The sequence below is a fragment of the Puma concolor genome, chromosome B3 (genome assembly GCF_028749965.1).
Source record: "Puma concolor isolate L17-30 chromosome B3, mPumCon1.1.hap2, whole genome shotgun sequence".
NCBI lineage: Eukaryota > Metazoa > Chordata > Mammalia > Carnivora > Felidae > Puma > Puma concolor.
In genome coordinates this window covers 103,409,702-103,424,529 of record NC_141672.1, presented here as the reverse complement: position 1 = coordinate 103,424,529, position 14,828 = coordinate 103,409,702, and the positions used below count along the sequence as shown (strand labels likewise).

Below are 14,828 nucleotides of genomic sequence, written 5' to 3'. Positions count from 1 at the left end.
CAAGAAAGATAAAATTTTACCATTCTCTAGTTGGTCTCACTTCCCATGTGCCTCTCGTGATATAAACATCTTACTGTGCTGTCAGATTCTAATGTTGAGAGCCATTTATTTTTCCCACAACATGAACCATAAACACAGCCTACTACTTCTTCTAGTGTTTAACAATGAAATGTGATTTGTTCCAATACTAAAGGAAAAACAGGATACACTGGACTCTAAGAGACTGTATGTCTATATTTTATGGCCAACTTTAGGGATTTCCAAGGTTATTTTGACTGACATTTTTGCCTACCTTGGGTCTGTGTATTCTGACAGCAAAGTGAAAATCCTTGTGGCGAGAACTATAATAGCAAGCCTATTAGACAACTGAGGATACTAGTATGGAGAAACCAAGGATTCATGATCCTCTATGCTAATGTCAGCCACCTTATTCAACAAACCCTCTTTGGCTGTTTTGCTACTAGCCACTGCTCAAGGTCACAATTAAGAAGATAGTTAAGATACTATTCTATCCCCCAAAAATCTCACATTCTGGATAAATATAGTAATCTTAACCCCAATGTGGATTTCCATACATGTAAGTCTAGCCTAGACACATTTACTTATATACTTTATGGGCAATCTTTAGAATTTTGGTTTCAGTATATATATGAGTTCTTCCTGTTAGAAATAATCAGAAAAAAGAGCAACTGATGATTAATAAAAATGACAGGAAAGAAAAGAAAAAATTTTTTTAAGTATTTATTTTTGGGAGAGAGAACAATCAGGAAAGCATGTGCACACAGGCTGTCAGAGCAGAGCCCTATGTGGGACTCTAACTCACAAACCATGAGATCAGGACCCAAATGGAAATCAAGAGTAGGACACTTAACCAACTGAGCCACCCAGGCACCCTGAAAAGAAAAAAATATTTTAAATTGAAGCTTGTTCAAGATAAAGGAAGATGACTGAAATGGGAATAAAATGGGTAATTTCAAGAGTCTAAAAAGAATGATGTACTCTGTGATGGCAAATCACAGGATAAATACAAGTTAGGTGATCCAAACTTTTTCCATCCAAGCACCTAGGATCAGATCAGAATCTGGAAATGTTAACTAGGCAACAGAAATTAATTTTACAGTAACTTATTAATATTTTAGAAGATAAACTACCATTGATAATATATTAGCTACCATTTATTCAGTTTACTATTTTCATTCAACAAGTATTTATGAGAGTCTATTATAATGTGGCTACTGTTGTAGGCACTGAGATCAGCAGCCATGAGCAGGAAATAGAAAGTCTTTGCTTTCATGAAAATTAGATGCAAATGAAGACAAACAAGGCACAAGTAGACAAACAATCATGATAATTTTAGAGAGAAATTTGTGCTATTAAGAAAATAAAACAGGGGCGCCTGGGTGGCTCAGTCGGTTAAGCATCCGACTTCGGCTCAGGTCATGATCTCGCGGTCCGTGCGGTCCGTGAGTTCGAGCCCCGCGTCGGGCTCTGTGCTGACAGCTCAGAGCCTGGAGCCTGTTTCGGATTCTGTGTCTCCCTCTCTCTGACCCTCCCCCATTCATACTCTGTCTCTCTCTGTCTCAAAAATAAATAAACGTTAAAAAACAAAATTTAAAAAAAAAAAAAAAAAGAAAACAAAGAGGAAAAGCTGACCATCAGTGGGCTCCTCACTAAAAAGCTAAAGACCTGAAATATGAGAAGGAAGAAGCCACCAGTCAGCCACAGCACACAGTGCTAAAGGAAGAGCATTCCTAGCAGAGGAAACAATAAAAGAAAGATCATGTGACAGGGAAGAGGCCTAACAAACAACAGAAAGAAGGGGAGGGGAGGAAAGAAAGATGGTACACAAGATGGATCAGAGATGGTCAAGGGCCAGATCAGGTAAGGTCTGTTAAGGAACCACGTGCCATGCTTTTATTTCATTTTATCCTCACTAAAAACTATTATCTCAAAGGAACTAAGGATTATAGAAAGTTAGGCAGCTTGCTCAAAGTCTAACACACACATCTGGATCTTAATTCTGACAGAAGTTGCTGGTTTTGGTCTTTCACATTTTAAAAATTAAATATATAGTTATGCACGCTTTCATATGTTCACTCATGACTCTGGTTCCAATGACATTATTTTTATATAAGATTATGTTACTCAGCCACAATTTCTTCTATTTTCCTTGGAGATTTTTGGAACTTAGCCTCCACAGTGGGAGAATGCTAAAGGTCTATTAAAATGGAGTAACTGAGGGGTGCCTGGGTGGCTCAGTCAATTAAGCATCTGACTCTGGCTCATGGCATGATCTCGAGGTTCATGAGTTCAAGCCCCACGTTGGGCTCTGTGCTGACAACTCAGAGCCTGGAGCCTGCCTCTGATTCTGTGTCTCCCTCTCTCTCTGCCCCTCCCCCATTTGTACTCTGTCTCCTCTCTCTCTCTCTCTCTAAAATAAATAAAACATTTAAAAATTTAAAAAAAAAAAAAAAAGGGGGGGGCGCCTGGGTGGCTCAGTCGGTTAAGCAGCCAACTTCAGCTCAGGTCATGATCTCACGGTCCGTGAGTTCGAGCCCCGCGTCGGGCTCTGTGCTGACAGCTCAGAGCCTGGAGCCTGTTTCGGATTCTGTGTCTCCCTCTCTCTGACCCTCCCCTGTTCATGCTCTGTCTCTCCCTGTCTCAAAAATAAATAAAACGTTAAAAAAAAAAAAAAAAAAAAGACCTCAAGTGGAAAATAAGGATAAAGGCAAATCAGAGGAATGGCAGGCAGGAAGGTGGTTATGAAAATAAGATGGTTAGGGGCACCTGGGTGGCTCAGTCAGTTAAAGCATCTGACTTTGGCTCAGGTCATGATCTCGAGGTTCATGAGTTCAAGCCCCATATCGGGCTCTGTGCTGACAGCTCAGAACCTGGAGCCTGCTTCAGATTCTGTGACTCCCTCTCTCTCTGCCCTTCCCTGGCTTGCACACCCTCTCTCTCTCCCTCACTCTCTCTCTCGCTCTCAAAAGTAAATAAACATTAAAAATTAAAAAAAAAAAAAAAGATGGTTAGCTACTGATTTTTTTAACAACCAAAATTCTCTACATATTCTCTCAGATTTATAGAGGTAAAGCAGTCTGTGTTTGACCTATTCCTCTTCTTTTCATTTTATTATGACCAAAAAACTTTTTTTTTTAATGTTTATTCTTGAGACAGAGAGAGACAGAGCATGAATGGGGGAGGGTCAGAGAGAGAGGGAGACACAGAATCTGAAGCAGGCTCCAGGCTCTGACCTGTCAGCACAGAGCCCGACGCAGGGCTCGAACTCACGGACCGTGAGATCATGACCTGAGCCGAAGTCGGACGCTTAACCGGCTGAGCCACCCAGGCGCCCCCCAAAAAACTTTTTAAGTATAGTTGACAATGTAACATTAGTTGCAGGCGTACAGCACAGTGATTCAATCTCTCTGTGTTATGCTATGTTCACCACAAGATGCTGCCATCTGTCATATGATGCTATATAATACCATTGACTATATTCCCTATTCTGTACCTTTTATTCCTATGACTTGTTTTATTTTTTAGATTCTACATATAAGTGAAATCATATGGTATTTGTCTTTCTTTGACTTATTTCACTTAGCATAACATCCTCTAGATCAATCCATGTTGTCACAAGTGGCAAAATCTCATCCCTTTTTTATGGCTGTATAAGATTCCATAAAATGGCCATTTTTATCTGGTACTATATACAGTTCTTTAAAGAAATGTGATTTCACAGAAAATACAATCAAATCTGTGATACTCTGCAGATGTTCTGTAATAAAAGTATTACATCACATGATTTTCTTCACTTAATGACTACCTTCCATTAAAAAACACAGTTGTTAAAGTAGACTTAGACTTTGTAAAATGAACCTATTTACATGTGTACTTTTTCACATATTTAAACATGATTCTGCCACTAAGAGTTGAGAAGAGCCAATTTCCGTATCAACAATGTAACTTGCTGCTGGTATTTATCAAAAACAAAAGTTCACATTTTGTTTAAACATGGTAAATTATACATGTAGCTTTCTCTCAAATTTCCTTGCAATCCCCACTAAATGAAAAAATATTTTAATTCACCAAAAAAGAAAAGGAGCTAACAACAAGAAAGAGCAACAAAATCTTATCTGACAACAACTCCCAAAAGAGAACAGGAAAAAAAAAAAATGACTAAGATGTCATGAAAACTAACACAAAAATATTTCTTAAAACTGAAGGACATAAGCCCTTGCTACCTCCATCCTCAGAAATCACCATTCTCCTCATCCACTCCACTCCAGTCACAACAGCTTCTTGGCTTTTCCTTGAGCAGGCCAAGTATGCTATGCTATTTAATCTGCCCCAAATGCTTGTCCCCCAGATAGCCACAAGGATCTCACTTGTTTCCTTTCAGTCTGTGCTAAAAATGTTTCCTTGTCCTTGAGACCATCCCCGATCATCTTACGTTTCAAAAGTTAACCTCACTCCTGTCTTCTTTTACCAGCTCAGTTATTGCCATAATCACCATAGGTAAAATTTACTTGTTTTCCCAATAGAGCCTAGTCTTTGTTTTCACCATTATTATGTGCCCCAAAGCTTAGATCACAGAGTTGGTATTCAATAAATACGTGTTGAGTTATTACTTAAAATAACCTAAAGTTGTGACACAACTATATCAAAAGAAAGGGTGAAGAAAGAAGTGTGAATTTCTTTTCCATAAGAAGATAACTGGCACAGCAAGGCTCAAACATTCTGACTTGTGAACCCCTTTAGACTCTTAAAAATAATTGAGAATCTCCCAAAACTTTAAATTCTAGGTTATATTTAATACAATATTAGAAAATAAAATTAATGCTTAAAAATTTATTTTTTAAAAACAGCAATAGTAAGTCTATTACATGCTAATATTAAGTAACATCTTATCTCTTCAAAAAAGTTAAAGAGTAGTACTATTACACATTTGTGCTAATCTCTTTAATGTCTGACTTAATAGAAGAAACTTGGATTCTTAAATCTGCTTCTGTATCCTATCTAATAAGAAATCCAGCTTTTGGGCGCCTGGGTGGCTCAGGCGGCTGAGCGTCTGACTTCAGCTCAGGTCATGATCTCATGGTCCATGAGTATGAGCCCCGCGTTGGGCTCTGTGCTGACAGCTCAGAGCCTGAAGCCTGCTTTGGATTCTGTGTCTCCCTCTCTCTGCCCCTCCCCCACTCACCCTCCTCTCTGTCTCTCTATCTCTCTCTCAAAAATAAATATAAACATAAAAAAAAAAAAAAAGAAACCCAGCTTCACACAAATATGTACTTAAAAGAGAAGAATATCTTGGGGCACCTGGGTGGCTCAGTAGGTTAACCATCTGACTCTTGATTTTGGCTCGGGTCATGATCTAGAAATTCGTGGGTTTGAGCCCCACATCAGGCTCCACAGCTAGCAGCACAGAGCTTGCTTAGGATTCTCTCTCTCTCTGCCTCTCTCTCTGCCCCCCACCACCCTGCTCGCACTCTTTCAAAATAAATAAACTTTAAAAAAAGAGTATCTTTAATAACTTTGTCAGATAAGTGTATACACTATTCTTTGATATTAACCCAAAACAAAACTTAGTAATTATAATTTTGTAAAGGTTACTTGTAATGCTGAATCTGATAACTTATCAATGAAACTTCTTATCATTTCATTAAATATCTATTGATTTATCTTGCACTTAAATAGATCTTTCACACATACATGATTTTGTAATATCATGCACAGGTCATTAGAAAAGTTGGTCCACAAAGTTATGCATATCTTCCAAACACTGACACATTTCATTATATAATAGTCATTTTATACACATTTTGTTAATATCACCATCAATTTCATCAAAAAGGTCCTAAGAAGCTGCCAAACTCATAGTGGCAGATATGCATTCCAAAATTCTAATTTTTGCTTGAAAGCCTTAATTTTATCTTGGCAATCATTTCTGTCAGTTGTTTTCCCTCACTTCATTTATTTTTGAGAAAACATACACAAATACCCAAGTTTAAGTAACTACAGTTTTCATTCTTTCAAGTAAAAATACAGTTCCATTAAAAAAAAGCAACTAAGTTTGCTAGTTCATCCTGCAACTCAATCAATCACACAAGTACTTTTCTTCAAGACAAGCATAATTTGGGATGAAGCAAAAGTGCCTTACAACATTCTCATTTTATCACATGAAATATTAAAAAGAAAAAAAATATTAAAAAGACATGTACTCAAGGGTCAAGATTAATAAAACAGGTTTTACTGCTTTATAAAGAACTTTGTTAAAAGAAACTGGTTTTATTTTTGTTTTTTTCATTGTTTTCATTCTTAAATGAAACTGGCTTTGTAAATGTGTAGTAATGAAAAATATGATGACTATTAGTACAGTTTTAGCCATGGTCTTAATATGCACTGCAGGGCCAGCAGTTTTGCCCATCACTGTTTGTACTATCACTGCAAATGCCAACATAGTTAAGTAGTGAAGAAGAACTTACTATTATCAAATAGTTTCATTCAACCCAGTCAATTTGCTGAAACACTTGCAGACCTCCCCACAAGAGGCCATACTGCTGTGCTGTATACATATAAAATAGTAAGAGGAGATAGATCTTCAGGGAAAAGAAGAGGGATGGCAAGAAAATTTATTTTTCTGTGTATACACTTCATATCTTATGAATTTGGTACCCTGTGTATTGCTTTTATCTTTAAAACTTAAATATATTTTTTAAAAGACAACAAAATCACTGACATCAAAAGTAACTAAGCAGATATGTAAGCATACTATAAGAAATATGATAGTAATACCAGAAAAAAAAAAAACAAAAAACCTCCTAGGAGTTCGACTTCAGCTTGAGTAATGATCTCACAGTTTGTGGATTTGGACCCGCTGTGCTGACAGCTCAGAGCCTGGCGCCTGCTTTGGATTCTGTGTCTTCCTCTCTCTGCCCCTCCCCCACTCACGCTCTGACTCTCTCTCAAAAATAAACAAACATTAAAAAAATTTTTAAACCATGTACATATATTAATTGCCTCAAAAATTAACTGGTTAAAAACCATTCAAATTATTGTCTGGTATCTTGGTGGCTGCTCCTGCTTGGGGCCATCCCTCACCTAAGGCAGGAAGATGGTGGCTGCAAAGAAGACAAAAAAAGTCACTGGAGTCAATTACCTCTAGTCTCCAACTACTTACGAAAAGTGGAAGTATGTACTGGGGTACAAGCAGCTGAACATGATCGGACATGGCAAAGCAAAACTGATGATCCTCGCCAACAACTGCCCAGCCTTGAGGAAATCTGAAATAGATTATTACACCATGTTTGGCCAAAACTGGTGTCTATCACTAGAGTGGCAATAACACTGAACTGGGCACAGCATGTGGGAAATACTACAAAGTATGCACACTGGTTATCATTGACCCAGGTGATTCTGGTATCATTAGAAGCATGCCAGAACAGACTGGTGAACAGCAAATCACACAAAATTTTCCTTAAATAAAACTGGCCAGAGCTTGTTTTAAAAAACAAAAAAGCCCAAAATACTGTCTGGAAAAATACTTACAAATCAGGGTTAAAAAATAAATAAATAAAGCAAATACCCACACACAGGTGAGAAAATGGCTGTGAGACATACCTTGTAACAATATCCAGAAAAATGTCCATGTATTTCCACTCATATTTGAAACATTAGTCTATATTATAATTAAAAATCTCACTTAAAAAGCTAGTTAAGGGGCGCCTGGGTGGCTCAGTCGGTTCAGCGTCTGACTTCGGTCATGATCTCGTGGTCTGAGTTTGAGCCCCACGTTGGGGCTAACAGTTCAGAGTCTGGTGCCTGCTTCAGATTCTGTGTCTCCCTCTCTCTCTGCCCCTCCCCGGCTCATGCTCTGTCTCTCTCTCTGTCAAAAATAAATAAACATTAAAAAAAATAATAATAAATAAATAAATAAAATAAAAGGCTAGTTAAAAAGCAACAATTTCCTTCAGACTAGAATGTCTGATGACTTAGTTAAAAACAATGAGGTATGCACACCTTGTCATTTTTAATTTTTTTTTTTTAATGCTTATTTATTCTTCAAGAGAGAGGATGAGCAGGGAGGAGGCAGAGAGAGGGAGACACAGAATCCGAAGCAGGCCCGAGGAAGCTGTCAGCACAGAGCCCGACACAGGGCTCGAACCCACGAACTGCAAGATCATGACCTGAGCCAAAGTCGGACGCCCAACCAACTGACCCACCCAGGCACCCCTACACCTTGTCATTTTTAACAGTTAAGTGATTAAACCCTCAACATATGAAATGTAACACAAAGTAAAATAATATTTTATTTTTTCTATTTCATTTGATCATAATTAAGATCAAATCAGAACTTCTTTATTTTTAAAAATAGAAAAATAGGGGCGCCTGGGTGGCGCAGTCAGTTAAGCGTCCGACTTCAGCCAGGTCACAATCTCGCGGTCCGGGAGTTCGAGCCCCGCGTCAGGCTCTGGGCTGATGGCTCAGAGCCTGGAGCCTGTTTCCGATTCTGTGTCTCCCTCTCTCTCTGCCCCTCCCCCGTTCATGCTCTGTCTCTCTCTGTCCCAAAAATAAATAAACATTGAAAAAAAAATTTTTAATAAAAATAAATAAATAAATAATAGAAAAATAATACAGTGCTTTATGGCAAATATAATAAATTACTACATTTATTTACTTCATAAATAAAATCTTGATAGAAATATAAACCCACTATCAACATCTAAGTTTAGGTTTCTCAGAGGATGTCCTGATCCAGGAAATAAGAGATTATTTCTATATATAAACAGAAAACTCAAGGATGCCTGGCTGGCTCAATGGGTTGAGTGACTTCAGCTCGGGTCATGATCTTGTGGTCTGTGAGTTCGAGCCCTGCATCAGGCTCTATGCTGACAGCTCAGAGCCTGGAGCCTGCTTTGGATTCTGTGTCTCCCTCTCTCTCTGCCCCTCCCCCACTCATGCTCTGTTTCTCTCTCTCTCTCAAAAATAAATAAATGTTAAAAAAAAAAATTAAACAGAAAACTCAAAAGCAAATTGGACTCCTCACTAAAAGGAACCAGGGCTCCTTAAAGATTCCAAGACTGAGACAGGAAAGATATAAGATGAGCTTGAATTTCTTGTTGTGTCAGAGAGAAAGGAAATACAGTATTCATAAAAAATTATGTATGTCAAAAAACACAGGAGCCAGGGTGGAGAGGCTCTCACTGGACAAACGTGGGATAATTTGAGCATCAAAATAAGTAAAGGCAGTAATGGATTTATAATCCATTGAATAAAACACGAAGTAGATAGGTTCATATTGATAATAGATAACAGAGTGCTTCTTCCATACAACAGCCTATTGATTAGAGATGGTAGAGTTTGAAATAAGCATTCTGCAACCATCAAAGTAAAGATCAACAGAGGCAAGAATCATCAATGGATGTTTACATAATGTCATTATCATCCCTAACAAAATTAACATAATTCCTTAATATCTAATATCCTTGATATATGATATCCATTCACATTCATATTTCCCCCAAAGTGTTCCAAAAAGGACTTCCTACAATTGATTTGAGTGAGGATTTAAACAAGGTCAACACATTACATTTGGTTGCTACACATAAAATATTTTTAACATCGTCTGTCAGCAATTATGGAAAAGCCTAACACACAAACCAAACAACTTACACTTGTAGATTCTCCAGAATCAAACACAATCCAATGCCTTTGCTGTTCCCTTTATCTGCAAGATTCCTCAAAATTATCAGTATGGCTGATTCTTTTTAGTAAATGATCACAACTCATCACCTCTAAAAAGAAGTTAGGCCCTCCCTAACCACTCAATCCACAGTACAGCTCCACTTCCACTCATTCTTCATTACATGGTCTTATTTTCTTCATGGCACTCACCACTACCTCAAACTGTTCTGTTTATTATGTTTCCCAGAGTAGAATGACAACTCCCTGAAGGCAAAGTGCCTTCCTCACTGGAGACCAAAAACAATACTGAGAACAGGAGACATTCAATAAATACATACTGAGTAACTAAGTAATAACTCAGTACCCTTATTTAAAATGTAAGCTCAATTTAGTATTTGTTTTTAAACATCTGTAGCTCACTCCACATGTAATGATATGAATTGAATACCTGTAGAAACCTGGGTCAGCTGTTACCAAGAATCGGTGGGATCAGGAAAGAAAGAACAGAGGTGTAAGGCATTCAAACGCAATTCTGGACTTTAACTGAACGATTACAGGTTTCTGAAAGAAAAACTATTCAGGATGATTTAAAGAGCATTACCAGAAATAGAACAAATTTCATCTCTTAGTATCATATGAGAGCTATTAAATCATATATAATATCTACAACGGGAGAGAAGTATTATCTAGAACAACAAACATGGCTGCCTCCTGGGTTTTTTTCTTTTTTTTTTTCTCACCTAATATAAACATGAAGGAATTTAACTCTCAGTATAGCACTTCTTTCTAGGAATTGAATCATAATGAATACACCAATAAGTACCAAAAACACCTAACTAAAAATATGAATCATTAAATTGGGACCTAGAGAAACCTAGAAAGCCATCCCACACTTCTCATTTAACAATTGAAAGAGACCAGAAGCCAAGGATGGTTATCAATAAAGTCACCTATCTAATGAATAGCAAGCAAAGCTAGATCTAAAATCCAGATCTCCTATCTCCAGCCTTATACTCTTTCATAAGATAATGTCACCCATAGAATGCTAATGTCAAGTTACTAACATACTTTAATTACTATCATTTTTAATGTTGTCACTTTTTTTCTTCCTATTGAAGTCCTAGCTCACAGAGGGAAAAGTTAAAACAAGACACATATAACTATGCTCTAAGTAAATAAAGCATGTTACAGAAACCCCTCTTGGGCAAAATAATAAAATGTCTAAAAAATTTAATTGGCATGACTCAAGAGTTTTTAATCCCACTTTAAATTTTAAAATGAAAATAACGGGGCACCTGCCTGGCTCAGTTGGTGGAGCATGGGACTCTTTACCTGGGTGTTCTAAGTTCGAGCCCCACACTGGGTGTAGCAATTACTTAAAAAATAAGTAAAGAGCCACATATATAAGATCCACCATCCCTGTGAACAAGGAAAGAGTCTCCACTCCTCCCAGTTTTTCTTAAAATATTGTTCAGACGAATTCACAAACATCGTCACCAGCTTTTAGAATACTACTCTGAATCTTAGATGGCAAACAAATGAGCAGGGGAAAAATGTCATGTGTCCAAGGTTAATGAGAAGAAATGGACAAAAGTAAAATAATTCAAGGCTTTAAAAAAAATTAAGGATTGTTTTCAGAGTAAGAGGGCCTCTTTCTCATCCCGTTTTATCTCACAAACACAACCAAAGACTACTGTTTAGTATGAAAAGCAACAGTTTATATTGACATGAAAATATTTACTAAAAAACATATAGTAACAAACCATCAAAATGTAGATCTTCACCATAATAAAGCTGAGTAAAAATAGTATTACAGAACTTCCACGTAATATCGAAATCACATTCTAACGTTTGAAAGCAAACACACACACACACACACACACACACACACACACACACACAAAATGGGAAAGCAAATGGGACCTCAGCTTATATTTTCCCCAGGCTGTTCTTTTCGACTGAAGAGGTCCCTAATACAAGAAAATTAAACATAAAAATACCAAGTAAAATAAAGTTTGTATTAAGTCGGGCTCAAAAGCTCAAACAACTATAAAATGAAGTCTATGTCAGCTGGCACCTGACCACTCCAGAGAGTTCTAAATTCATACTGCACATAAATCAAGAAACAGGAAAGCACACAATACAATGGAGTCACCTCACAGTACGAACATGAACAAATTAAATGAATACCCTATATACTTCCTGGTATTTTTAAGCACTAAAACTTGGGACTTGCGTTAAGAAGTATCTGTAAAGATTATAGCCTATTTAAAAGCTATGGTGACAAACCTCTATTTCTACAGTACAGAACAGATATTTCCACTACAGCCTTGCCACTGCCTCTGACAAATTACCTAAGGACAATAATAAAATATACAGCTTCTTTTCTAATGACCAAACCAACTCTACACAAAAATCTGACGCGTCTGTATTTCTGCTGTTCCGCGGACGTTTCCTTGATCACATAAGACGGCAACTCCCTAACCGTCAGGGCTGACTTAGCGCCCTCCAACACCCCCGGTGCGGGTTACCTTCATCACTCCATTGTCAAATCGTACTCCCACGCCTCAGTCCTCAGTCCCCTTCCTAGACTCTAGGGAGAGTCCAAAGAGGAAAAGAAATCCCCTCACCCACACTCCCTTACTGTGGGGTGTGGGTGTGTCTGTAGACGAATGCTTTGCTCAAACACAATTAATTCTCCTGCGAAGACCCAGACCCTAAGTCACTATGGAGCCAGCAGTAACCGGCCGGTCGCCGACCCCAGCCTTCCGCGGCCGCAGCCCTTCCTCTTTCTCCCCTCCAGGCCGGCCCCTCCCCCGTTGCGCGCACGCGCGGCCTCCAATCGATCCCCTCCCCCCTAGCCCCCTCACCTTAATCATTAGCTACCCTTTTCCCAGAGTCCGGGAATCACTGGCCCAGGAAGGAAGACAGCAGATGGAACAGGGGAAGAGGATGCGTCGAGAGCCAGTGATCTGGGCTTTCAGATCTCGGCCTAATAGGCCCCTATAGTCAAGAGCTGCGTCTGTCACCGCCACCAAACCGTACGAGCGGCAGCGCCTGGTTCGGCCCAGTTCACCCGGCCTGGGTTCAGAACGCCTGATTTGATCCCACGAGAACTCCTTCCCTGAAGCTGCGGGCGTTTCTGTGCTGCGCAGACCGAACACCTCGCCACCGTCGCCGCCACTGCTGCTGTTCTCCTGCCGCCGCCGCTGCCGCCGCCTAACCAATCCCTCCTCTACCGAGCGAGCACGACACTCAGAGTCTTTACGACAGTTCGGAAAGTGAGGGAGCAGTAGTCTTCACGCCTCCATTAATATCTGTTTCTGCGCTTGCTCAGATTCATGTTTCTCAATGTCCCGCCCCCTCTTCCTCAGCCCTCCCCCTTTGTACTTGCTTTACGAAGTCTGTTAGCGAAGCCTAACGATTTCATGAAGCTCGTTATTTTATTTTCCTTGGTGATTGTATTCTACATTTAAGCAAAATACTATTTATTGGCTAATTTTTTTCGTAACTGAAAAGTACAATTAACCACAGAATTATTGACTACATTTACAGTACATTTAAACGAAAACACGGTTTACTGTCACACACAAAAAATGATACCCAAATCATACTCGCTAATGAAATAAAGATCATAGCACCCCGATCTTAGGGTGAATTTGCTTCCAGAATCACATCAAAAGTGGTAACATATCCTGGGAACTGACTGTACAATCACCTACGCCTTCTTAATTATTTTATGAAAATCAGTAGATAGCAATTGCTTCATTACGTGCATTAGGAGGATGTACGGAAGGAGAATATAGGCTTTAGAATCAGTCAGACAGACTTCCTTTCAAATCCTGATGATGCCAATTAACAGCATTCGTATTCATTATACCTTTATAAATCTTTCCAAAAAAAGAAAAGAAAGAAAACGTTAGTTACACTTCAATTTAAAAAGAAAATAAAAGGGCATCTTAAGCAAAAAATAAAATAAAATTGTTTCTTTACAAAAAGAACATTATTTACCTCAAAGGGTTCTTGTGAGATTAAATAAGACAGTTCATATAATGTTGTGAACATTATTTACCAATTAAGTGTTCAATAAACATTAATTCCCTCCCTTTGTTATCAACCTATCTTTCTCAATATGTTTTCTTTTGTTCACTTGTGTTCTCCATACTGTTGTGTGAAGAAAATATATTAAAATAATAATAATAGTGGCACCTGGGTGACTCAGTCAGTTAAGTACCCGACTTCAGATCAGGTCATGATCTCAAGGTCCCTGGGTTCCAGCCCCACATCGGACTCTCTGTGCAAAGAACCCACTTCAGATCCTCTCTCTCTCTCTCTCTCTCTCTCTCTCTCTCTGCCCCTCCACTCATGCTCTCTCCGTCTCTCAAAAATAAATATTTTAAAAAAGAAAAAAAGAAAAGAAAAGATCACAGGTTTTGTGGGAAAACTGGAAAAGCATTGGAGTAGGAATTTTCCTCAGTCCTCCTATTTTCTTGCTCTAAACATAAAATTCTACCTGGACTATCTTATCTACTGCCATGATTTCAATTGTTATTGACTCATGACTTCTCAAAATCATGTACTTCCAGAACGATATTTCCAGACCTAACCTTTTTTTCAAGCTCTTGACCTGTGCTCTTCAAGGAAGTAGACACTGGCCCCATGTAGCTATTGAGCACTTGAAATGTGGTGAGTATGAATTGAAAAGCACATTAAGTGAAAAGTATACATCCAATTCAAAGATACAATACAAAAAAATTGTAAAAATCCCAATAATTTTAATATTCATCACACGTTGAAATAATATCTTGGTTAGATTGGGGTAAATCAGTGTTTCTCAAGCAGGGATGATTTTGTCATCCCCTCCCCGCCCCCCCGGGGATATTTAGCAATATCTGGAGACATTTTTGGTGTTCACAACTTGGGGGAAGGATGGCTACTGACCTCTACTAACAAGAGGCCAGGGATGCTGCTAAACGTCTTACAATACACAGGACAACCCTCCACAACAAAGAATTTTCTGGCCAAAAATGTCAATAGTACAGTTGAGAAATCCTGGGGCTAAATAAAATATACCACTAAAGTTCATTTCACCTGTTTCTTTTACTTTTTAAATATAACTACTATAAAATTTAAAATTACATCTG

General features: G+C 38.4%; 1 protein-coding gene across 7 annotated transcripts in view; it reads right to left on the bottom strand.

Annotated features, from left to right (window-relative positions):
• The window catches only part of RNF111 (ring finger protein 111), a 129,772-nt gene that overhangs the window by 85,436 nt on the left and 29,508 nt on the right, over nt 1-14,828 (bottom strand). For 3 of the 7 annotated variants that reach the window (XM_025919072.2, XM_025919073.2, XM_025919074.2), the window contains exon 1: nt 7,181-7,283. The exons of 1 other annotated variant lie outside the window; for it this stretch is intronic. In XM_025919072.2, coding sequence (XP_025774857.2) covers nt 7,181-7,221 — 41 coding nt within the window. In that variant the 5' untranslated portion in view covers nt 7,222-7,283. Of the gene's footprint in view, nt 1-7,180; nt 7,284-10,132; nt 10,246-12,554; nt 12,932-14,828 lie in introns of those variants that run through there. 3 more of the 7 variants (XM_086710811.1, XM_086710810.1, XM_025919071.2) reach the window with 3 other exon arrangements.